Source organism: Bufo bufo, chromosome 6 (genome assembly GCF_905171765.1).
Source record: "Bufo bufo chromosome 6, aBufBuf1.1, whole genome shotgun sequence".
NCBI classification, from domain to species: domain Eukaryota; kingdom Metazoa; phylum Chordata; class Amphibia; order Anura; family Bufonidae; genus Bufo; species Bufo bufo.
This window is the reverse complement of record NC_053394.1, coordinates 36,694,917-36,720,890: the sequence shown is the minus strand read 5'-3', so window position 1 is coordinate 36,720,890 and position 25,974 is coordinate 36,694,917. Positions and strand designations below refer to the sequence as shown.

General features: G+C 45.0%; 1 protein-coding gene across 1 annotated transcript; it reads left to right on the top strand.

The window, feature by feature from the left end:
* The first annotated feature begins 49 nt into the window (after positions 1-49).
* LOC121005878 (cytochrome c oxidase assembly protein COX15 homolog) lies at positions 50-22,919 on the top strand. The gene is made up of 10 exons (XM_040438684.1): positions 50-136; positions 14,020-14,162; positions 14,515-14,705; positions 16,106-16,228; positions 16,481-16,667; positions 16,770-16,937; positions 18,179-18,260; positions 19,577-19,731; positions 22,234-22,347; positions 22,485-22,919. Exons 2-10 carry the CDS (start codon positions 14,082-14,084, stop codon positions 22,614-22,616), a joined length of 1,233 nt encoding a protein of 410 aa, XP_040294618.1. The 5' UTR covers positions 50-136; positions 14,020-14,081; the 3' UTR covers positions 22,617-22,919.
* Positions 22,920-25,974: the final 3,055 nt, after the last annotated feature.

Below are 25,974 nucleotides of genomic sequence, written 5' to 3'. Positions count from 1 at the left end.
AATATAATAACGCTAGCTGGTCTGACGTTTATTCCTGACGTACACGTCTTACGTCATGACGTCGCGCCCAACATGGCTGCGCCCATGAGTGACATTTCGGTCTTCACTGGATTGCATCCGAGTGTGATGAGGGAATGTAAGTGCCCAAATTCGAGAAAATTCTTGGTCCGTTAGGATTTCTAGATCCTTGAAAACCGACAACCGAAACACTTGAGTGCTTTCTAAGCCCGGGCTATATGCTGGGGGTCGCCAGTGCAATACAAAGTGCGGTTGCCCATAGCAACCAATCAGGATGCTGCTTGCTTTTTCCAGAAGGAGGCTGGCAGATGTAAGCTGCAATCTGATTGGTTGTCTGATGCTTCGTTTTGCCCTTGCACCAGGTGCATCCATAGGAAGGTATCGTAGGGTCCTTGGGGGTCTAAGTCCACGCACTGAGGCCCCTACAGATATATCGGAGGTGTGAGTGCAGTCACCCGGCAGCTCCCATAGAATTGTAATGAGCAGCAGCACCTCTGTCCCACCATGACAGGGGCTGTCGTCATAGCTTATCACTTGGATATATCATTATGTTTAGATTTATTTTGGCTGTTTGCTTGTTTTTGTATATTTTTGAATTAGTAGAGTTTGCCGGCGAGTCGCTGAGATGTCACAGGATTAGACTGCGATTCAAGTGACCTCCTTGTGACCATAGCCTCTTTTTTTGTGTAATGTTTACACAGTCACTTGTGGCTATTTTTTGTACATCTTCGGAGGTAAACATTATTATTTTTTTCAATGATTGCATTTTACTCATTCTTGGCTAAAAATATTTTTTTCAATTGCCCGGCTTCGCACGGGTATATTTCATCTATTTAATTTAATGTTTGTGTGTGTCGTTAAGATATTGACAGTATCCCCATAACAGTGACATCTACAGCACCCCGTCCCTTAAACAGGGACCTCCACAGCGGCCTGCCCCCTTAACAGCAACATCCACAGCGCCCTTTCCTTTAACAGTTACCTCCACAGCAGCTGCCCCTTTATTAGTGACCTCCACAGTACCCCATCTCGTTAACAGTGATTTCCACAATGACCCGCCACTTAACAGTGACCTCCCCAGAGCACCGTTCCCTTTAAAATATGACCTCCACAACACCCCGCCCCTTTAACAGTCACCTCTACAGCACCCCACCCCTTAACATTGACCTCCATAGCAGACTGCCCCCTTAACAGTGACCTGCACCTCATCCTGCCCCCTTAACAGTGACCTGCACCTCATCCTGCCCCCTTAACAGGGACCTGCACCTCATCCTGCCCCCTTAACAGAGACCTGCACCTCATCCTGCCCCCTTAACAGGGACCTGCACCTCATCCTGCCCCCTTAACAGGGACCTGCACCTCATCCTGCCCCCTTAACAGGGACCTGCACCTCATCCTGCCCCCTTAACAGGGACCTGCACCTCATCCTGCCCCCTTAACAGGGACCTGCACCTCATCCTGCCCCCTTAACAGGGACCTGCACCTCATCCTGCCCCCTTAACAGGGACCTGCACCTCATCCTGCCCCCTTAACAGGGACCTGCACCTCATCCTGCCCCCTTAACAGGGACCTGCACCTCATCCTGCCCCCTTAACAGGGACCTGCACCTCATCCTGCCCCCTTAACAGGGACCTGCACCTCATCCTGCCCCCTTAACAGGGACCTGCACCTCATCCTGCCCCCTTAACAGGGACCTGCACCTCATCCTGCCCCCTTAACAGGGACCTGCACCTCATCCTGCCCCCTTAACAGGGACCTGCACCTCATCCTGCCCCCTTAACAGGGACCTGCACCTCATCCTGCCCCCTTAACAGGGACCTGCACCTCATCCTGCCCCCTTAACAGGGACCTGCACCTCATCCTGCCCCCTTAACAGGGACCTGCACCTCATCCTGCCCCCTTAACAGGGACCTGCACCTCATCCTGCCCCCTTAACAGGGACCTGCACCTCATCCTGCCCCCTTAACAGGGACCTGCACCTCATCCTGCCCCCTTAACAGGGACCTGCACCTCATCCTGCCCCCTTAACAGGGACCTGCACCTCATCCTGCCCCCTTAACAGGGACCTGCACCTCATCCTGCCCCCTTAACAGGGACCTGCACCTCATCCTGCCCCCTTAACAGGGACCTGCACCTCATCCTGCCCCCTTAACAGGGACCTGCACCTCATCCTGCCCCCTTAACAGGGACCTGCACCTCATCCTGCCCCCTTAACAGGGACCTGCACCTCATCCTGCCCCCTTAACAGGGACCTGCACCTCATCCTGCCCCCTTAACAGGGACCTGCACCTCATCCTGCCCCCTTAACAGGGACCTGCACCTCATCCTGCCCCCTTAACAGGGACCTGCACCTCATCCTGCCCCCTTAACAGGGACCTGCACCTCATCCTGCCCCCTTAACAGGGACCTGCACCTCATCCTGCCCCCTTAACAGGGACCTGCACCTCATCCTGCCCCCTTAACAGGGACCTGCACCTCATCCTGCCCCCTTAACAGGGACCTGCACCTCATCCTGCCCCCTTAACAGGGACCTGCACCTCATCCTGCCCCCTTAACAGGGACCTGCACCTCATCCTGCCCCCTTAACAGGGACCTGCACCTCATCCTGCCCCCTTAACAGGGACCTGCACCTCATCCTGCCCCCTTAACAGGGACCTGCACCTCATCCTGCCCCCTTAACAGGGACCTGCACCTCATCCTGCCCCCTTAACAGGGACCTGCACCTCATCCTGCCCCCTTAACAGGGACCTGCACCTCATCCTGCCCCCTTAACAGGGACCTGCACCTCATCCTGCCCCCTTAACACTAACCTCCATAGCAGACCGTCCCCTTAACTGTGACCTCCTGTCATGAGGGTGTCAAGAACCACGCCTGACTCCGTTATACCCGGGGGCAGGAAGTCGCAGCGGTTGGCTGCACGCTCTATGTAAGATAGGGCTGTTTCCTTATGGTAGCTTTCTGGGTTTGCTTTGCAAACCCTTTTGGCTCACTCAGGGATCCGTAGCTCCTTCTCCTCAGCTGTTCCTTGTCCAGCACTCCCAGACCTCCTTATATTCCTCTCTCACACTTCTCTGGTTGCCAGAGATAGAACTTCCTGCCTGGACATCTATTCTGACCCTCTGGAGCTGTGTTGCTGCGTTCTCTGGTAGTTGGTCCAGAACGCTACCCTCCGGATCCCTGTTGGACCTTTGTGGTCTGCTGTGGTCGCCCACCTGGGTGTATGTGTTTGTCTGTATTGTCTGTCCTCTCCCTGGTGTTTCCCTCTTAGTGACAGTGGTGTGGACTAGCGATCCCACCGGCCCGTTCACTATCTAGGGCTCATTTTAGGGAAAGCCAGGGTTTAGGCACGTGATCGCCGCACGGGTGAGGAACCCGTCTAGGGACGTCAGGGCAGTCAGGTGCCAGCCGCAAGGTGAGTTAGAGGTCACCACCTTTCCCTCTCCCTTGGGCAGGGCTTTCCCTGTTTTCCTCCCTGTGCGTGACGCCGGTCATTACACCTCCACAGCAGCCTGCCCCTAGGGTGGCCAGAGGTCCGGTTTGAGGCCGGACAATCCAGCTTTCAGACTCCCTGTCCTCCGTAGGGCCTGGACGGACACAGGGATGTCCTTTTGAACAGCTCACTCTCAGACAGCAGCTCTGTGCTGTCTGAGTGTAAGCTGCAGGGAGAAGGTCACTCTCGCTCCCACCTCTGCAGGTGACAGAAGTTGATTTTAACTTCATTTTTTCAATCCCTGTTGGCTGAGGAGTGGGAGGGGGAGTGGCCTAACTGGATCAGGGCGTGGCTTAGTGGGACCTAGAAGTTGATTTTTAACTTAATTTTTTCAATCCCTGTCGGCTGAGGAGTGGGGGGCGTGGCTTAGTGGGACCTGGTGGCGGGGTTTTAAGTCCGTCTTTTCAGGGTAGCCTGAAAGGCCACCCTACCTGCCCCCTGAACTGTGACCTCCACAGCACTCCGCTCCCTTAACAGTGTCATCCACAGCTATAAAGCCATGGCTTTACTTCAATAGCGATTATGCTGATGACAGATTTCCTTTAAAGCTCTCCTACAGCAGTGAAGAAAAATGGCTGGGTTGTTATGGAAACCTGGAGTTAAACTAATGTACCAGTTTGCCAAATTTCATAATTGTAAATGCGACGGTGCGGATTCCTTTAGCAGACATACACACACATACATACATACATACATACATACATAAAGTTTTATATATTAGATATTGAGCCGTTCTGTCACAAAGGATTAATTGTTTTTCCAACTGTGTGACTGGTACTTTCACTTTGTGCCATCATCTAATAAACCTTATCTCTAAACTACTGAGAGGTCATAAATAGGGATGAGCGAAGCGCTCCATACAGTATTAGAATGTATTGGCTCCTATGAGCCGATGTTTTTACTTCACGAAGTGTCTCTCGAGACTTTGTGTAATAACTTCAGAAATTAATTTCTACTGTTAAAAACCTTTTACCGAACTTGGTTTCGGTTCCAAGTGGTACCCTAGCTCATCCCTAGTCATAAACGAAGCCACATTCTAGCCATAATGAGTGTTTATAAGGTCAGAGATAAGGAGCCGTCGAGGGGCGTGGCTGCCGAGCGGAATGGCAGCATAATCCTTCAGCTCCGGCACACATCGATTTCTTAGCGTGGTCCTTAGCCTCTCGCCGACCTGTTCACCCCCCCACTTAAGATCTAAAACAGTCTTCACCATGCCTAGAGGGAAGAAAATTCCTCAAAAACAAGGCAAGCTGGAGTTCTTCGAGGAAGAAGCAGATGGCGCGGGCTCCCGCCATCTTCCCAGCAGTTACCTACAGCCCCGCATATACCTCCCACAGAGACTAAATCTCCCTGCCGGAACCAACACATATCTTCAGTAGCAGGCTCTTCCAAAGAGTCACGACATGGATCAGCGAACTCCTCACCGTCTGAAGGAAGCCGTAATTCCAGAAGCCCAGTGAAGCAGAGGCCGCGGCTACAAGACGAGCACGCAGAAGAGGTAAGCCCGGAGTCTGAGTTGTTACAGACGAGCCATCTGGCTGGGGCACTCCAATCTATCTCTATATCAGATCAACCTGCTTCTGGGAAGTTACTGAAAGATATGCTGATTGCGTTCATAAGGACTTCTCCTCCTTATTAACCCCTATAAAATCCTCCATTGCTGAGGTTGAGTCACGAGTGTCACATGTTGCCATGAAAGCTAAAATAATAGACGTAAGAGGATCGCTCTAGGCGGAATAATATCACGTTTAGGGGGATACCTGAAGATATCAGCCCATCTGCGATAACTCCATATTTGCAAGCCCTTCTTAAATTGCTTCTCCCCTCCTGCTCAGACATGGACTTTACCATAGACAGGGCTCACAGGATTCCGAATCCCAGCCATCTTCTTGACACAGCTCCCAGGGACACTTTGGCGCGCATACATTTTTATCATGTTAGCTGCGGCAAGGCAAATGCCAAACTTGCCGACACCATATCAAACAGAGAAATTGTATGCAGATCTCTCAAGCCAACGCCGTGTGTTCGCCCCAATCACTATAGCTCTCAGGGAACATAAAATGGCGTACAAGTGGGGCTTTCTGGTGAAGATTCTACTCATCCATGAAGGGAAACAACTTATCGTTACTACAGTGGAAGAGGGCCGTAAATTACCGTAATCCTGGAACATTTCAGTTGCGGAAGCTATTATTCCTCATTATCAACCACAATACCACCTGAAAACGGAACGGCGACCAAACACGGACTATCTTGATCTTTCATTAGTGCCATAGACCGCTATGACGGTTAAGGGCAACAGCACGAACTCTGACCCCAAGTTTCTATTCATCCGACAATAGGGTGACTAATACAGGTCAACTTCAGTTTGAATTGTTATTCGTTCAGCCCAAAATTTTGCATTTTTGTTTTGTTTATGTTATTTCTCTTTTAATGCACAGTTTTACTACGGGGTCATTTTGGATGATTGTCATTTCAGATAGAAATTTTCCCTCTGCAATCCATTTTTACAGGTCTGTGTCGTCTATCATACTTCTTAGTTCGCAAAGCAATTATAGCATAATGGGGCGGCACCGTGGTGATTAAAGGGATTCTGTCATCAGATTTTACCCCTATAACCTAAAGATATCCTCATGTCCGGACTAATAAGAAGAATCCTAAGCTGGCCTTATTAAACCTCACTGTAGCTCTATTTGTCCAAAAAACAGGTTTTTATAACCTGCCAATCACTTACTTAAGGTGCCCAAGGGGAGGTCCGTTAATACAGGGTGCCCGGCCGCACCCCTCGCCGTCCGGTGCCCAGCGCCGCCTTCATCGCCGCCTTCCCTGTCTTCAGCACCGCCTTCTACAGCTCAGCGCCGCCTCTGCAATCCTCCCGTCCCTTTGCCAGATCCCGCGCCTGCGCACTAGGCTCGGCCTGATGCGCCCGTGCGGACTCCTGGCAGCGGCTTCATTGAGCGAAGTGCGCATGCGCCGGCCTGATGCGCACTTCTGACCTGCAGATTGGCTGAGCTTAGTGCGCAGGCGCGGGATCTGGCAGAGGGACGGGAGGATTGCGGAGGCGGTGCTGAGCTGTAGAAGGCGGTGCTGAAGACAGGGAAGGCGGCGCTGAAGACGGAAGGCGGCGCTGGGCACCGGGCGGCGAGGGGTGCGGCCGGGCACCCTGTATTAACGGACCTCCCCTTGGGCACCTTAAGTAAGTGATTGGCAGGTTATAAAAACCTGTTTTTTGGACAAATAGAGCTACAGTGAGGTTTAATAAGGCCAGCTCAGGATTCTTCTTATTAGTCCGGACATGAGGATATCTTTAGGTTATAAGGGTAAAATCTGATGACAGAATTCCTTTAAACTAGTATCCCTCAATGTCAATAACTACACGCTGATGTTCTGTGTATTCAAGAATCGCACATTATACCTCAAGATGCCCATAAGAAGCAGAGAGGGGTTGTGTTAGCCTTTAAATCCTCAGTTGCCTAGTCACCTATTGCATCTTCTGTGGATCCAAATGGAAGGTTTATTATTCATGCATGTAGTCTAAACAATATCACCTATACTATAGTAGTAGTTTATGCTCCTAACAAGCATCAGACCAATTTTTTTAATAGACTCGCAGCAAAAGTGAATAAGTTAAAGCAAGGTCATGTTTTACTATGTGGGGATTTCAATATGGTTCCAGATGCGGCTGTGGATTCGACAGCCCCCTCCAGGGCTCACAAAGCAGTTCTAGGCCCTCTGTTGCATAGGGAAGAACTACAGTGGATATAAAAAGTCTACACACCCCTGTTAAAATGTCAGGTTTCTGTGATTTAAAAAATTGAGACAAAGATAAATAATTTCAGAACTTTTTCCACCTTTAATGTGACCTATAAACTGTACAACTCAATGGAAAAACAAACTGAAATCTTTTAGGTGGAGGGAAGAAAACAAAAAACTAAAATAATGTGGTTGCATAAGTGTGCACACCCGTAAACTAATACTATGTTGAAGCACCTTTTGATTTTATTCCAGCACTCAGTCTTTTTGGGTATAAGTCTCAGCATGGCACATTTTGACTTGGCAAGATTTGCCCACTCTTCTTTGCAAAAACACTCCAAATCTGTCATTACGAGGGCATCTCCTGTGCACAGCCCTCTTCAGATCACGCCACAGATTTTCAGTCGGATTCAGGTCTGGGCTCTGGCTAGGCCATTCCAAAACTTTAATCTTCTTCTGGTGATTCCTTGGTTGATTTGGATGTATGCTTTGGGTCGTTGTCATGCTGAAAGATAAAGTTCCTCTTCATGTTCAGCTTTCTAGCAGAAGCCTGAAGGTTTTGTGCCAATATTGACTGGTATTTGGAACTGTTCATAATTCCCTCTAGCTTAACTAAGGCCCCAGTTCCAGCTGAAGAAAAACAGCCCCTTGGCACGATGCTGCCACCACCATGCTTCACTGTGGGGATGGTGTTCTTTTGGTGATGTGCAGTGGTGTTTTTGCACCAAACATATCTTTTGAAATTTTGGCCAAAAAGTTCAACCTTGGTTTCATCAGACCAGAACACCTTTTCCCACATGCTTTTGGGAGACTTCAGATGTGTTTTTGCATAATGTAGCCTGGCTTGGATGTTTTTCTTCATAAGAGAAGGCTTTCGTCTTGCCACTCTACCCCATAGCCCAGACATATGAAGAATACGGGAGATTGTTGTCACATGTACCACATAGCCAGGACTTGCCAGATATTCCTGCAGCTCCTTTAATGTTGCTGTAGGCCTCTTGGTCGCCTCCCAGACCAGTTTTCTTCTCTTCTTTTCATCAATTTTGGAGGGACGTCCAGTTCTTGGTAATCTCACTGTTGTGCCATATTTTCTCCACTTGATGATGTCTTCACTGTGTTCCATGGTAGATGCCTTGGAAATTCTTTTGTACCCTTCTCCCATCAGATCCCTCTGATGCTTTGGAAGCTCTCTGTGGACCATGGCTTTTGCTGTGGGATGTGACTAAGAAAATTTCAGGAAAGACCAACTAGAGCAGCTGAACTTTATTTGGGGTTAATCAGAGGCACTTTACATGATGGCAGGTGTATGCTGACTCCTATTTAAAATGATTGTGAATGTGATTGCTTAATTCTGAACACAGCTACATCCCCAGTTATAAGAGGGTGTGCACACTTATGCAACCACATTATTTTAGTTTATTATTTTTTTTTTTCTTCCCTCCACCTAAAAGATTTCAGTTTGTTTTTCAGTTGAGTTGTACAGTTTATAGGTCACATTAAAAGTGGAAAAAGTTCTGAAATGATTTATCTTTCTCATTTTTTTACATCACAGAAACCTGACATTTTAACAGGGGTGTGTAGACTTTTTATATCCACTGTATGTGCAGAGACTGCTTTTCTGAACATAGATGCCGAACGGCATATGTAGGCATATGTACAGTAGGACCACTGAGGAAGGGATAGCGTACCATCCCGAAACGCGTCTGGTGCAACAAGTGGACGTAAAAAAACTGTATGGCCATACAGAAAGAATCTTGAAGAAACAAAGTAAAGAACAAGGAACAAATACACTCACCTAAAGAATTATTAGTGCCACCTGTTCTATTTCTCATGAATGCAATTATCTAGTCAACCAATCACATGGCAGTTGCTTCAATGCATTCAGGGGGGTGTTCCTGGTCAAGACAATCTCCTGAACTCCAAACTGAATGTCAGAATGGGAAAGAAAGGTGATTTAAGCAATTTTGAGCGTGGCATGGTTGTTGGTGCCAGACGGTCCGGTCTGAGTATTTCACAATCTGCTCAGTTACCGGGATTTTCACGCACAACCATTTCTAGGGTTTACAAAGAATGGTGTGAAAAGGGAAAAACATCCAGTATGCGGCAGTCCTGTGGGCAAAAATACCTTGTGGATGCTAGAGGGCAGAGGAGAATGGGCCGACTGATTCAAGCTGATAGAAGAGCAACGTTGACTGAAATAACCACTCGTTACAACAGAGGTATGCAGCAAAGCATTTGTGAAGCCACAACACGCACAACCTTGAGGCGGATGGGCTATAACAGCAGAAGACCCCACCTGGTTCCACTCATCTCCACTACAAATAGGAAAAAGAGGCTACAATTTGCACGAGCTCACCAAAATTGGACTGTTGAAGACTGGAAAAATGTTGCCTGGTCTGATGAGTCTCGATTTCTGTTGAGACATTCAAATGGTAGAGTCCGAATTTGGCGTAAACAGAATGAGAACATGTATCCATCCTCTGATGGCTACTTCCAGCAGGATAATGCACCATGTCACAAAGCTCGAATCATTTCAAATTGGTTTCATGAACATGACAATGAGTTCACTGTACTAAAATGGCCCCCACAGTCACCAGATCTCAACCCTATAGAGCATCTTTAGGATGTGGTGGAACGGGAGCTTCGTGCCCTGGATGTGCATCCCTCAAATCTCCATCAACTGCAAGATGCTATCCTATCAATATGGGCCAACATTTCTAAAGAATGCTATCAGCACCTTGTGGAATCAATGCCACGTAGAATTAAGGCAGTTCTGAAGGCAAAAGGGGGTCCAACACCGTATTAGTATGGGGGCACTAATAATTCTTTAGGTGAGTGTATATTTCCTCTGATCCCAGGACTTGAATATATTCACAGTGGAAGAGCACGTGAGCTCCCGCGAGACTTGTGCTACTCCCGCGAGATCCGAACTTTCTTGGCTCGAGGAGAGCGGCGGGATACGCTGGTAACAATCCGTAGCGCTCGCTCCTCGCCAAGTGATCGGCAGACATCCGAACTACACGGTTGGAAGGAGGTAAGCCAAACATCCTTGAAGATTGTCCCTGTACATTGGCAAAATGGGAGTCTAAGAAATATAAGGAAAGACTCTATGTGCAGTGTCATACGATTCACCGGGAAATACACTATGTGCTTTTTCTGTGACTTTGCAACAGGTGCAATGTGCGCACCCAAAAAGTGACATTCTACTAGTGATTCTAATATAGGAGAAATATCCGTTGACGCGGCCACAGATGAAATTGCTTAAAGTGGTTTAACAATAGCAAGCGTGAAATGGTGGCAGACCAAACACAGGTTGCTCAAACATAGCCATCTGCACAATAATTTTTTTTGTCTGTATTGTATTATATACTATTTTTTATTGTTTTATTGTTATTTTTAAATTGATTTTAAAGATTTTATGCGTATATGTGAACTTATCATTGAATACATTTTCTGCATATTTCAATTGGATGCCGAATGCATGAGTGCTCGCCCATTTTTCCATATATACAAATACTTACTATTAAAGGGTTGGGTGTTCCCCTTTTTTGGGCTTGTAGCACCACACCAGAGCTAATCACGTGTGAGACACCTCAGTTTATTGAAATGACTTGTTTTTCAGTTGAGTTGTACAGTTTATAGGTCACATTAAAGGTGGAAAAAGTTCTGAAATGATTTATCTTTGTCTCATTTTTTTTTACAGCACAGAAACCTGACATTTTAACAGGGGTGTGTAGACTTTTTTTATATCCACTGTATATGATATATGGAGAATTCACCACCTCCAAGAACGTGACTTTTCCTTCTTTTCCTCAGTGCACAATACGTATTCCCACATAGACCTGTTTCTTCTAGGACGATCTTTATTGCAGCTAGCCTCTCAATCCACCATGCCGCAATTTCCTTATCTATTACAGAAACATACAACGTCAAGGATATTCTGTGGCGATGTAGTGCGCGCTAGAGAGAGAATTATCAGAGTATTTCTCCTTAAATAATAGGTTCAGTGTCTAGCAGCCCATTCAGCCTCTGGAATGCTCACAAAGCTTTCCTAAGGGGCATTTTTATTAAGTTGGGTCACCGTGCGAAAAAGGGAAAGGGGACGGCAATTAGACTCTATTATTTCTAAACTGGCAGCTTTAGAGGCTCTGAACAAAACCATCTTTACTGAGGACCGAAAAACTCATATTGACTCCCTGAGATTACAACTAAAAGACGGTCTACCTTATTGATATGAAAAACAACTCCTCTTGGTTAAAGCTCGTTATTATAACCAGAATAATAATGCAGGAAAGCTACTAGCTAACAGGATAAAAAAGGGGCTAGCTAAATCTAGAATCCTCTTCCTATTTAATTCGGACAATAAGAGCAAATTATATGACCCGAAGGATATTGCCAATCAATTTATGGAATATTATTCATCCCTATACAACCTGAAAACATCTCCACAAACCCATCAGGCCACCCCACAGGAGATAAACTCCTTCTTATCTTCCCTTAATCTTCCCATGTTACAGGAACAGCAACAAAACTCAATATCGCTTCCGTTCACATCTGCAGAGATATCTCAAGTCATCTCATCCTTACCTCTACATAAATCCCCGGGCCCAGATGGATTATCCAACGCTTATTACAAAACCTTTACCCCATATTTATTATCTAATATGACGTCAATGTTTACACAAGCATTTCAGGAGGGGGAGCATTCCCACGGGAAATGTCTGCCACCATTGTGGCACTACCCAAACCCAGCAAGACGCAAGATAAACCCCCCAAATTTCAGACCCATTTCTCTCCTGAATACAGATATAAAGATTTACGCTAAGGTACTCGTGAACAGACTCTCAAAAGTCCTCCCATCACTAGTGAATATAGATCAGGTGGGGTTTGTTGGGGGCAGGCAGCTCACGGACAACACACGAAGGGCGTTAAATATCCTTGATCATATTGTACGTCATAAAAGTCCTGCTTTCTTGGTCACGCTAGACGCTGAGAAGGCGTTTGATCGCCTAAACTGGTCTTATGCCTTCTCAGTCCTGGAAAGACTAGGCCTAGGAAGTACTCTAATCACAGCCATTAAAGCTTTGTATTCCGTTCCTACAGCAAAAGTATTTGTAAATGGAGCGGTATCAACTTGGTTGGCTTCGTCAGGGATTTCCTTTATCCCCCCTCGTTTTTGTTTTAGCCATGGAACCCTTTATGTCTGTGAAGGTTCTCATTTATCCAGGTCATGGTATATTTAGTATATCTAGTGAAAACGTTTCACTAGAACGAGTGAAACGTTTTCAAGAAATCTACAGTAAGTCCAATTGCCTTGATTTATTCTTTACAGACATAGAACCCTTAGCTCAAGCTATCAGATACCATCAAAAACTATATAGCTTCCTATGGTAAATTTGAAATCTCATGGGTAGGCCATATTGCTACTTTTCAAATGATGACCCTACCTAAGCTTTTATTCATTTTCCGCACAGTCCCCATCAGAATACCTTCTCACTTCTTGATAACAGCACAGGGTCTTCTCAGCACAGGGTCTTCTCAGCTCCTTTGTTTGGGCAGGAAGGAAACCACGAGTTTCCTCCTTCTCGCTAAAAGGGGTGGCGGTCCGGGATTACCAAATTTGGCAGATCATTTCCTGGCAACACAGGTCAATCTGCTTTTTAGGTGGTGGGAGGGGGAGACTTCCATTCCATGGATTCAAATAGAATCCTCCTTATCCATACCGAAACATCTCAGAACCTTACTAATCGATTGTTAAAACCCTTCCCCAACTAAGCTCTCTAACCTACCCTACGTTATAGACGCAGCTCTTCATCATTGGCGCTCATTCCACCACAGAAGTGCTCTTCGACATATCAACGCTTCAGCTATATCTCCCCTTCAATTACTAGAGATGAAACTTCCTAACAAAGCTCTCTTAACTTGGAGATCACAAGGTCTTCGGTGGATTTCACAACTATATAGTAATGGGCAAATAAAGTCCTTTACTAATCTTCAACAAGAATTTGGGTTTCCCCCGCACAGGTTTCTATAAATACTTACAAGGCTGTAAAACGCGAATGCTGCTGCTAGAGCATCTCGGCTATTTACACAAAAAAAGCAACCATATTTTTAATAAAGATATTAATTTAAAAAGTTATTTTTAGCTAAAAATGAGTACAATGCAATAATAAAAAAAAATGGCCCCCAAAGGTGTACATAGCCTTTTAAAAAAACAATCATCCTGGACCCCTAAAATAGGGGTTGACCACTGGCATCCTCAGAACAAGGCCTCATGGATACAACGGTAGTTTCAGTCCACATTTCTTGCTGATCAGATGTGGACCGGTTCATTTCTGTCTTCGCATCCATATGTCCGTTCTGTGGCCCCGCAAATAATATAGAGCACGTCCTATTTTTGCATGTCCATTTTACGGACAAGAATAGGAGTTTTTAAGAGGGCAGGACGCGCTGATCGGCAAAATGCGGAACTCGCGCGTCCGGTATCCCTGTTTTGCAGATCCGTGATTTGCGGATCGCAAAAACAGATAGAGCCACGTGCATGAGACCTTTTTTCCAGCCTTCACCTAAGCAAATCAAATGATGTGAACTTGTTCAGCGATGCTGCTGAGATTGCTAGGCTGCCATACATTAGTCATTATCGAAGACACTCAGCTTGCGGAGTCTGGCCGTCCTAAGGTGTAACGTTAAACGTTCTACATCGCCATCCAACAGCTACGACTTCTCATGTGTTTTTTTAATAATATTTTTTTCCATTATAGGTGAATTTTTAGTGGAGATTGTAAAATTGTATCAGCTGATCTTGTGTTAGAAGGAACCAAAGATGCTTCTTTTGAGTCTTCGCTCCAGCCTGACACACTGCAGAGTGCAAGCTGTGCGCTACATTCACTCAGCAGGCGCAAAGGTAAATACTCACCTGTATTATTCTTATGTATTTTGGCCTCCTCTATACATGATTATGTCCTCTATACATGATTATCCAGTTTAAAGGATTTCGGCTTTATGTCTGAAGTTAAACCTATGTATGGTGGGTTACCACGGAAATGGTGGAGTATATTAATCTGTGGACCCCATCTTATGGCTATACAGTGCTTGTATCCCCTTTATATGCATCTGATCCTTTCTACTGTGTAGCTGGTTTTGCATCCCTTTTATATGTTGTTTTTTTTTTTATATACATGTAGCGAGTCTTCTTGTATCATGTACTTTGTGGCTTATTGAGTTTATCGCTCTGCATCGTCTCTCACTTGTATTAGCATCCCGGCACTCAGTGGAAACACACAGTCCAGAAAAGATGGAAGAGCAGTGTGGTGTCGGAGGTGGCCGCTCCATCCAGAGCTGCGGTCGGGTCTGTACCAAACTCTGCTGCCGAACGTGTCATGGGTCGCTGGCTTCTTGTGTGCAGCGGTATGGTAGCCGGAGCTGTGATCATTGGTGGAGTAACTAGGTAAGTGCTATTTTAGTATAATCCATGATTGCAGCAAGACCCCCAAATACAGACATCAGCTTCTTCTGCTGAGCGTGCAGAATGGTCACAGGAGGTAATGCTGCAGCATCTTTGGGAATAAGCAAAATCCTTTAAAGGGGTTGCCCAGGATTAGAAAAGCATGACTGCTTTCTTCCAGAAACAGCACCACACTGGTATGAGTACTCAGCTCCGGTAAATGGGACTGAGCTGCAATACCACGAACAACCTGTGGACAGTTGTGGCACAGTTTTTGGAAGAAAGCAGCCATATAGTCCTGATCCTAGACAACCCCTTTAGTTAAATGCTATATGTTGTAATTCTCTTCAGCGGATGCGTCTGGGAATGCTGGTTGATGACATTGTTTTTCACCCAGCTCTCTAAGGCCTCTTTCACACGGGCGTTGCGGGAAAAGGTGCGGGAACATGCGTGATTTTTCCACGCGAGTGCAAAACATTGTAATGCGTTTTGCACTCGCGTGAGAAAAATCGCGCATGTTTGGTACCCAAACCCGAACTTCTTCACAGAAGTTCGGGCTTGGGATCGATGTTCTGTAGATTGTATTATTTTCCCTTATAACATGGTTATAAGGGAAAATAATAGCATTCTGAATACAGAATGCATAGTACAATAGGGCTGGAGGGGTTAAAAAAAAATTACAAATAATTAAACTCACCTTAGTCCACTTGCTCGCGCAGCTCGGCTTCTCTTCTGTCTCCTTCTTTGCTGATTGCAGGAAAAGGACCTGTGGTGACGTCACTCCGGTCATCACATGGTCCGTCACATGATCTTTTACCATGGTGATGGATCATGTGATGACCGGAGTGACGTCACCACAGGTCCTTTTCCTGCAATCGGCAAAGAAGGAGACAGAAAAGAAGCCGGGCTGCGCGAGCAAGTGGACTAAGGTGAGTTTAATTATTTTTTATTTTTTTTTAACCCCTCCAGCCCTATTGTACTTTGCATTCTGTATTCAGAATGCTATTATTTTCCCTTATAACCATGTTATAAGGGAAAATAATAATGATCAGGTCCCCATCCGTCTCCTAGAAACCGTGCGTGAAAATCGCACCGCATCCGCACTTGCTTGCGGATACTTGCGATTTTCACGCAACCCCATTCATTTCTATGGGGCCTGCGTTATGTGAAAAATGCACAAAGAGGAGCATGCTGCGATTTTCACGCAACGCACAAGTGATACTCGCCCGTGTGAAAGGGGCCTAAAGCTCCTGAAATGTTTCATTCACAAGTTTAGGAAAGCAGGGGTGACGATCCATGTGGTCAATTTTGCAGTATTCATCCTGGTTGTTACTCTTTCGCAGAAATGGATATTGTGAAGAACCAACAGACAATTAAACCTTTTCCCACTTTTTGTTCCGTAGGTTAACAGAGTCCGGGCTGTCGATGGTCGATTGGCACCTGGTGAAAGAAATGAAGCCACCGAGAACTCGGGAAGAATGGGAGGCAGAGTTTCACAAATACCAGCAGTTCCCAGAATTCAAAGTGTAAGATAAGTGGCAAATATATAAGAGGCAATGACCTAGAACAAGCTGGGCCTGTAGCATTTACAGCAGGGAGGGGACAGAGGGCATAGGAGGAAAACACTAGGGGCTTTCAGTCACATACATTTATGGCATACATGTGTCATTGGTGGGGGTCCAATGATTTGGTCTCCCAGTTAACCATTTCTCCCATAGAGTCTCGAAAGGCCTGACTTGATATCTTGTTTTGTTTTTTTTTTTTTTTATTTCCTTTAGTTTGAATCACAACATGACCCTGAACGAATTCAAGTTTATTTGGTACATGGAGTATTCCCATCGGATGTGGGGACGAGCAGTGGGCCTGGCTTACATTTTACCTGCCATCTACTTCTGGAGAAAGGGATGGTTTAACCGGGGAATGAAAGGACGTGTGCTCGGCCTCTGCGGATTTGTTTGCTTCCAGGTACAAAAAAAAAAAAAGGAAGGGCAGAGAGGGATAAAGGAATTGTTCTCCTCTCAGAGAGAGAGTTAGTTTATCTTGACGTATGTGTCTGTCTCTTTACAGGGTCTGCTGGGCTGGTACATGGTGAAGAGTGGACTAGAAGAGAAACCGGACTCTTATGATGTGCCCCGTGTCAGTCAGTATCGCCTGGCCGCACATTTAGGCTCTGCACTTGTTCTCTATTGTGCAAGTCTTTGGACAGGATTATCTCTTCTGCTTCCTAAACAAAAGGTATTTGGCAAAGGATTTTCAGCCGTGGAGAAATCCACAGCCTATACAGTAACAGAAATACGCTGTTGTAAAATGAAATGTGGATTTAAAAGAGGACCTGTCACCCGAAAATGTAATGCAAACTCAAAGCACCATGTTATAGAGCAGGAGAAGCTGAGCAGATTGATATATAGCGTGTGGGGAAAATATTCAGTAAAACCTGTCATTTATATTGTTGTTTTTTTTGCGCCCCTGTGAAAATCTATTGGTACAGGGAGGAGGTGTTATCAGTGACTGACCGCTATCTCTGTATCCACACTTACACACACCAGCCTCCTGTACCAATAGGCCTTCACAGGAGGGAAAGCAATAAAGATATAAATGTATAAATTACAAGTTTTACTGAATCTTTTCCTACAATAATACAGTGTATATCAATCTGCTCAGCTTCTCCTGCTCTATAACATGGTGCTGTCAGATTGCACTGCATTTTGTGGTAAAATGTCCTCTTTAAATCCACATTTCATTTTAGGCTGCTTGCACACAAACGCTGTGCATCCGTTCCGTGCATTTGCGGTCCCCAATGCACGGGCAACGTCCGTGGGCGGCCGGGACGCATCGAGACCCATTCAACTTGAATGGGTCCGTGATCCGTCCGCACCTAAAAAAAAAATAGAACAAGTTTTTTATTTTTTTACGGTACGGAGGCACGGACAGAAAAACCACGGAAGCTTTCAGGGGGTTCCGATCCGTGCTTCCGTTCCTCATCTCCGCGATTGCAGACCCATTCAAGTGAACGGGTTCGCATCCGTGACGCGGAGTGCACACAGCCCATGGGCACACAACGATCGTGTGCAAGAGGCCTTATACTGCAGATTTTCTCAGCAGACTTGACCCTTTGCAATGGAGAGGCTTCAGCTTAGGCAGGAGACTTACCGATAGTGCTGCATAGTATGGAGATTTATTGGCAATGCTCCAGGGGAAAACAAAATGCAAAGGGGTACTTCCTGAGAAAAGAGAAGATACCTTGTTGCTTACACTGGAGAGGATAAAATTCTGCAGCCAGAATTCCCAGCATAATCCCCATGTAACTTAAACAGATTTTGACCTTGATTCATTGCCGAGTTTTTGCACCAAAATCCATCCTGTGCTGCTGTAGCCTCAAGGGTTTGTATGACATCAGGAAAAGGGTCTGCATTTTTTTCATGATGTGCCATGGGCTGTGCATATTATAACGTTGTTTTTTTTTTTTTTTTCCAAAGATGATTGAAACAACTCAGCTGCTGAAGCTAAGGAAGTTTACGCACTGGACGACAGGTCTCGTCTTCCTAACAGCGCTGTCAGGTACTTCATATACAGTTTCATTTGTAGGCTATAGACCGTTTGACTTAGTGTCTTAAACAGCATGATCTGCTGCCCAGAAACCATGATTGAGATGTCCTCACAAAAGATCATGTCACCCGAAGAGCAAGCATTTTGCTCATTCATTGGGTGATCTGCAGGACCTGTACACAGGCCAATTATCAGGAACGAGCGTTCGTACGTAATAGTAGCCCGAAAATCGAGCCATGTAAATCCAGCATTAGGTGAAGGACATACACTCACTCTGCAGAATCAAAATGAGAATTCTTTAACAAAGACTATTTAGAAAGTAATGTTATGGTTAGGATGTAAATGAACAATAAATAAAACCACTGTAAAGGTGTCCATAGCCATTATTGACTTTTTCTGCTTTAAAATACTTGGCTGATTTTACATAAATACACATAATTGAATGAACTGATAAAGTTCCAAATGTTCTAATTCAAGTCAGTCTCCTGATACCCCTAGTGCATCCATTGGCTCCCATTTTAGCTGAGCAGTTTGTAGGCACTTTCAGATTGTGGGGGGGTCTGAGTGCTGAGACCCCCACTGATCACTAGAGCGAGGAGAGAGGAGACTGACCCAATACAAAGCCTTTGGGCCTGTCTTGATTCTGTCCCCTGCTGTAAGGAGAGGGAGAGCGAGATATGCGAGCTCTTCTGTCTCCTTGTTATAGTGGTTGGTGGGGGTCCCAACACTCAGCCCTCCACCAATCAAAACCTTTGCTATGTCTCTCTAGAACATATCAAAAGTTTTATGAAAACTCAGTGACCCTTTAAAAGAGGAGTCCTATCTGGATATTTATGGTATATCGATAGGATATGCTATAAATGTCAGGTGTGGGTCCTACCTCTTGGACCCACTCCTAGCTCAAGAACAGGGCCCCACCATGAACGCTGTGCATGCCTGGTTTTTCTCCATTCTCTGCTGAAAAAAGCTGAGCGTGCGCCCAGCTATTTTTGAAATTCCCATAGCAGGGAATGGAGAGCAACCTGCGCCCACTCCTCAATTCACTGCTATAGGAATTCTGAAAATAGCCAAGCCAGTACTAGCCGTGAACAGAGGGGTGGCCGCATAGCCGCGGCTTGCTCTCCATTCACTATGGGGCCCAATTCTCAAAATATCTTGTCGATATGCCTTAAATGGCCAGATGAAAATGCCCCTTTGATTTTGATGAGATTGTCTTTGGTGTGTGACTTATGAAAGTGATTGAAGGAAATGCGTTTTTAGTATATAGTGTCAGTAAAGATAGTCATTGTCTAACTAATGACTAATAGGAGTCATTTCTCTGACATCAGGAGCCTTTGTGGCAGGACTAGATGCCGGTCTCGTTTACAATTCTTTTCCTAAGATGGGAGAGCGTTGGATCCCGGATGATCTACTTGCTTTTTCTCCAACCTTGAGAAACGTCTTTGAAAATCCAACAACAGTACAGTTCGATCACCGCATCCTTGTAAGTGGCATTATATGCTTCGTCTCTTGACATATGAAAGTCATAAAGATTGAGTTTGTAATGTATATGATCAGCGTGAGTAGCTGACAGCTATATCTGTATGCACATACATGTTGGAAATTGGCCGCAGCAACACCAGACTTCTTGAGGAGCAAGACAGCGTAGAAATAAATATAAAAGTCAAGCAGAATATGACATGAGGTAGGTGGAAGTATGGAGCGGCAGTGCTGTGTGCCTATGTCCCCAAAGAACAAAGGAATAATTAGTATTATAATTCAAGTTTTCCGCAGTATTTCGCAGTCCATAGACATAAATGTTTACACACAAAATACTTCACTAAATCATTATTATACATAACATATGTCATCACAAATATTTTACTATTCATATACATTGACGTACAAAAGTTACACCGCCACCAACTTTCAGTTGGACAACTTTCTTATCATAACACATCATTCATCAGTATTCCCCGGTCTTAGTCCTTGTCTCCGTTCTCCTTCTCCATTAACACTAGAATTGGTCATCCTTATTTATTACCTATCCCAACACCAAGGGTCAAACATAATCATAAACATTTCAATGAACTTCTACAATTTCAGTAAACAAGTTCCTTTTTTTTCCAGCCAAGACGTCTTCCATTAATACATATACCATTCGCTTACTTTCTCAAGGTCACCCTTATATCGTGACCCTTTAATCCAGGGATGGCCAACCTGAGGCTCTCCAGATGTTGCAAAACTACAACTCCCATCATGCCCGGACAGTCTACAGCTATCAGCCTACAGCAGGGCATGGTGGGAGTTGTAGTTTTACAACAGCTGGAGAGCCTCAGGTTGTCCATGCCTGCTTTAATCCATTACTTAAAACTCTATCTCCTACCACTAGGACACACCACAGTGTACTCCAACAAGAGAATTAATTCCTCAACTGAACTCCTTTCTAAAGCAAGGACACAAGATGTCTGCTTGATACAACATGGCTGACTATCAGATCTAATGCTAATTCTCCAACAATACACATGAGTCATTCCACTGAAAGGACTCCTAAGCCCAGAGTGAGCAGGGATTTATATTGAAAAAATTGCACCTTTTACTGCATCTATTTTGACTAATTGCTGGGCTCCTCCTGCTCTAGAACTGTCTTGTTCATTTGCTTTTTCAATGCTAAATTAAAGTGTTAAATTATTATTTTTTTTTTACTGATGACCTATCCTCTGGATAGCTCATCAGTATATAATAGGTGGGCGTCCGAAACCTTCGACCCCCACCGATCAGCTGTTTGAGAAGCCACGGGCGCTCGCAGTAGCGGTGCAGCCTTCTCTCAGCTCACCAAGCACACCGCCGTACATTGTATAGCGCCCGTGCGTGGTATCGCAGCTCAGCCCCATTCACTCCTCTTTCTCTGCTCTCTCCCTCTTATTGTTAGAGATACCTGCAGGTGGGAGACAAAGTTGTAGACGGCAGATCAGTGTGGAGAAAAACATCCAAAGAGTGCAACTCATACAGGCTGTAGACAGGGACGAGAACACAAATAAAAGGCTGTCTGCAAAGGGGGCAGATCACACAAGCTTTATATTAGTGTAGAGAGAGGATAGAACCTGCGGCAAACTCTACAGGGCAGGGAAATCACAGACGCATCTGCCTAAGTGGCTGTCAGTCCAAGTGAATGGTTATCAGTGAAGCAATGAAGCTGTGCTGATACATGGGAGCTGGTGAAGCCAGCAGCATCATGGACACACAGGCCTCATGTCCAGCATGTTTTACTGGGAGAGACATGCCCACATGAGAAAAGCCTGAAACTAGGAGCAGGTTGTGAACTGAATATCGGGGGCCTGAAAATGAGTGATGGAGTGGAGACTGTGTCATGAAACTTAAGCAACTATTTTAACTAAATGGTAACCACTAGCACATGCAAATAGTTTACCTTGTCAAAAGTGTAAAGACTATCGGGGTGCGGGTGGTACACTGAGGTGTAACAACACCAAACATCTCAAAAGATATTGACCCAGAATGACTAATCCTAAAGATGGCATAAACGTAGACCGACCGGCGGTCTGGACCTCTGCCAGATTTATTACAGGGGCTCAGGCTGGATGATAAATGTGGTGCAGGGATGGACACTTTTCTCTGGCTCTACACCAACTATTGGTTGGCTTACTTTAAGACAGATTTTTATGCCAGAATCATGACCCATCTTAGGTCTCACCCTTTCCCTTTTCTCTAATCCTTACCCCTTCGAGCATGGCAAAAAAAAGTGTAAAAACCCAAGATGCACCAATTTTAGACAGAATTTTGGCACAGACGCGTTAGCCAAGAGGCACAGTGGCCTAAATTTACTAAAAGTCACTTAGGATTGAATACAATGGCCTAGATATACTAATGTATCTGCATCAAAAATATTTTGAATAAGTGGTGTCATTTGGTGCATCAGTTTACAAAAAATGGTTAATTTCATTAATTTACTTATAATTTTTGCAATCTTTTCTATGACTTTTTCTAGGGGATCAGCTCTGTAGCAGCGATCACTGGCTTATATTACTATTCTCGGAAGATTCCTCTGCCTCGAAGAGCAAGGCTCGCTGTGAATTCTCTCATTGCTGTGGCCTATTTACAGGTAGCCAGTTACATCTCTGTATATTTCTATTGTGGAAAGCACAGACTTGCTGTCATGTATATCATTGACTGGAGGTAATTCAATCACATGGTGCAGAACAGCAGTCCCACCTTACAGTGTTTCTTCCTTCTTCTCAGGTTACGCTGGGCATCAGCACGTTGCTCTTGTACGTCCCAACACCTTTAGCTGCCACCCACCAGTCTGGCTCGCTCGCTCTCCTCAGTATGGCTATCTGGCTCATGAATGAACTGAGACGTCTTCCAAAATAGTGACCAAGAAGTGAAAGTACACATGGGATCATCGCACGTTTCCGAATATAACTTCTTCAGTTCACATAATATTATATTTTTTCTGGGATGGAAAACTTTTTTTTTTTTTCTTTCATAAAAACTCTGTCTGATTAAGTCTAAAAAGGAGTTCCCTGTACATAGATTATGCCTCCTAATTTATAATAATGCATTTGTATATACTATTTTTTTTTCTCTAAATATATACATTTTTAATGTTTATAAAAATCTTCACTTCTGTCTGCAGAGCGATTGGGGGAGTCAGAATAAACGTCTTTCTTAAGTTGTGACATAATGTTTTGTCAGTGACTTTATATAATGATGTATATTAGAGTACTTTCACACTAGCGTTTTTCTTTTCCGGCATAGAGTTCCGTCACAGGGGCTCAATACCGGAAAAGAACTGATCAGTTATATCCCCATGCATTCTGAATGGAGAGTAATCCGTTCAGGATGCATCAGGATGTCTTCAGTTCAGTCATTTTGACTGATCAGGCAAAAGAGAAAACCGTAGCATGCTACAGTTTTTTTCGCCGGAGATAAAACCGAAGACTTGCCTGAATGCCGGATCCGGCATTTTTTTTCCATAGGAATGTATTAGTGCCGGATCCGGCATTGAAAATACCGGAATGCCTGATCCGTCCTTCCGGTCTGCGCATGCGCAGACCTTTAAAAATGAGGGGAAAAAAAATACCGGATCCGTTTTGCCTGGTGAGACCGGAAAAACGGATCCGGTATTGCAATGCATTTTTCTGACTGATCTGGCATTTTTCAGACTGATCAGGATCCTGATAATGAAAAGATAATGATAGATCTACCATGTAAACCACAATTATATATTATGTTTAATGCACAAAAAAAAAGCAATCATATATCCCATATGTGGTTTGTACATAAAGTAGATTGTAAAGCAAAGTGCCGGTATAATCGGCCACTCAATCATATATGGAAAAAATAGCACTACCATTATCCACAAGTGTTACCATAATTCGGATGCCAGAAAAAGTATATATAAAACAATGAGTAACCATGTACATTAGGGAGCAGATGATCATACAAGTGATGTACTTAAAAAAAAAAAAATTGTATGTGAATAAAGGGGTCTTAAAATACCCAGTAAAAACATGATATACTGAATTGGACGTCAACATATAAAAAAATGCTCTACCTGTCTACATTAAACTCAATATTCAATCCCTGGGGTTGTAGAGCTTGTAAGGTAAAAATCCATTTTAGCTCTCTTTTCTTTAGCATACGCTCCCTGTCTCCTCCTCTCTTGGGAATCTGCACCGAGTCTATGACCCGGAATCTCAGTTGGCTGACAGAGTGTCCACAGTCAGAGAAATGTTCGGCCACCGGCTTGTCCAGCATTTTTTTCCTTATAGTGCTTTTGTGTTTGTTGATACGCTCCCTGACCTCCATGGTCGTCTCTCCCACATAGATTAAACTACATGGACAGACGATCATGTAGATGACATACTTAGACCGACATGTGTAGTACTCTCTGATATTAAATTTCTTACCACTGTATGGATGAACAAAGGTATTCCCTTTCAACATGTTTCCACAGTTGCAGCAGCCCAGACAAGGGAAATTACCTGTCTTTCTAGGCTTTAAATATGTCTGACCTCCTTTGTTAACTTCACCTATGTCGGTCTTAATCAGCTTGTCATGTAAGTTAACACCACGTTTGTATGCCATCAATGGCGGTTTATCAAATTCACTTACTGAAGGAAGACCACTGTGTAAAATATGCCAATCCTTTCTCAGGATCTGTGCAATATCTACACTGTGGTGGCCATAGGTAGATACAAACGGGATTCGTCCCATGTTCTTATTCCTAGAGGAAGCCTGAACGGTGGACACCCTGTCAGCCGAGGAGATCCGCGCCCTCGATCGGTGTAACAGCCTGAATGGATATTTTCTCTTGGCAAATTTATTGCACATCTCATCAATACGGTTCGTGAATACATCATCATCTGACACCACTCGTCTCACACGCAGCATCTGGCTCCAGGGTAAGGAGTCAAGCATACGGCGTGGATGATTACTGTCATATCGTAAAAGATTATTCCTATCTGTAGGCTTCTTGTATAAATCGGTTTTTAATTGGCCTCCCTCTAGGTATACCCTGACATCAAGAAACTGTAACTCCTCGGAGGAGGAAGTCACAGTAAATTCCAGCCCGGGCATCCTATTGTTGAGATGTTGATGAAATTCATTCAAATCGTCCATTGAACCACTCCAAATCATAAAAATGTCGTCGATGTAGCGCCACCAGCACAGGACCCACTGGTGATACTCAGACGCGTATACCAGTTTGTCCTCGACCTCCGCGATGAACATGTTGGCATAAGTGGGTGCCACGTTGGACACCATGGCCACACCGCGTGACTGTTGGTAAAAGGTGTTGCCAAAGAGAAAATAATTCCTCTTGAGGACCAACTCTAGGAGATCGAGGACAAAGCGTCGCGCATCACAAGTGAGTCCCGTGTCGGCCAGGGCCACATCGACGACATTTAATCCATAATCATGCATAATAGACGTATACAGAGACACCACGTCAAAGCTTACCAGGTAGAAATGGGTGGGTAAAATGATCCCACTAAGTTTGGTTAAAAAATGTCCCGTATCCCTGACATAGGAGGGAGCTGAGGTCGCATGGACACGGAGTAGTCTATCCAAAAATATGGCAATATTGCTGAAAATAGATCCCCTGCCCGACACTATAGGTCTGCCCGGGGGATCTACCAGCCGTTTATGTATTTTAGGGAGAACATAGATCAGCGGAGTGATGGTAAAAGGTATCTTGAGGAACTGACACAGATCTGAGTCAATGATACCCCGTGCAAATGCCGTGTCAACAATGTTCGTCACTTCTCCAGCGATCTCCCATTTAGGATCATGTTGTAATTTCACATAAACCTCCCCATCACTCAGCTGTCTACGTATCTCCCGAACATAACCATCCGTGTCCATGATCACCACAGCTCCCCCCTTGTCGGCCGGTTTGATGGTGATGTCTCTGTTGGAAGTCAATGCCTTAAGGGACCGTCTCTCTTTATATGATAAATTGGGACTATGATGTCGCTGCAGACTACATTCCTGCAAACTTCTAATGTGTTTAGTAACAATTTGGATATAAGATTCCACAATGTGGTTATTGTGTGGAGGCATGAAGCTGCTCTTGTTAAGCCTTGTTCACATCAGCGTTCAGCCTTTCCGTTCTCCTGCTCCGTTATAGGAACGGAAAGGACGGATTCGGCTCATAACTGAGCCGAGCGGAGCCTACGGACCTAATAGACCCCCATAGACTATAATTGGGTCCGTTAGGTTTCCG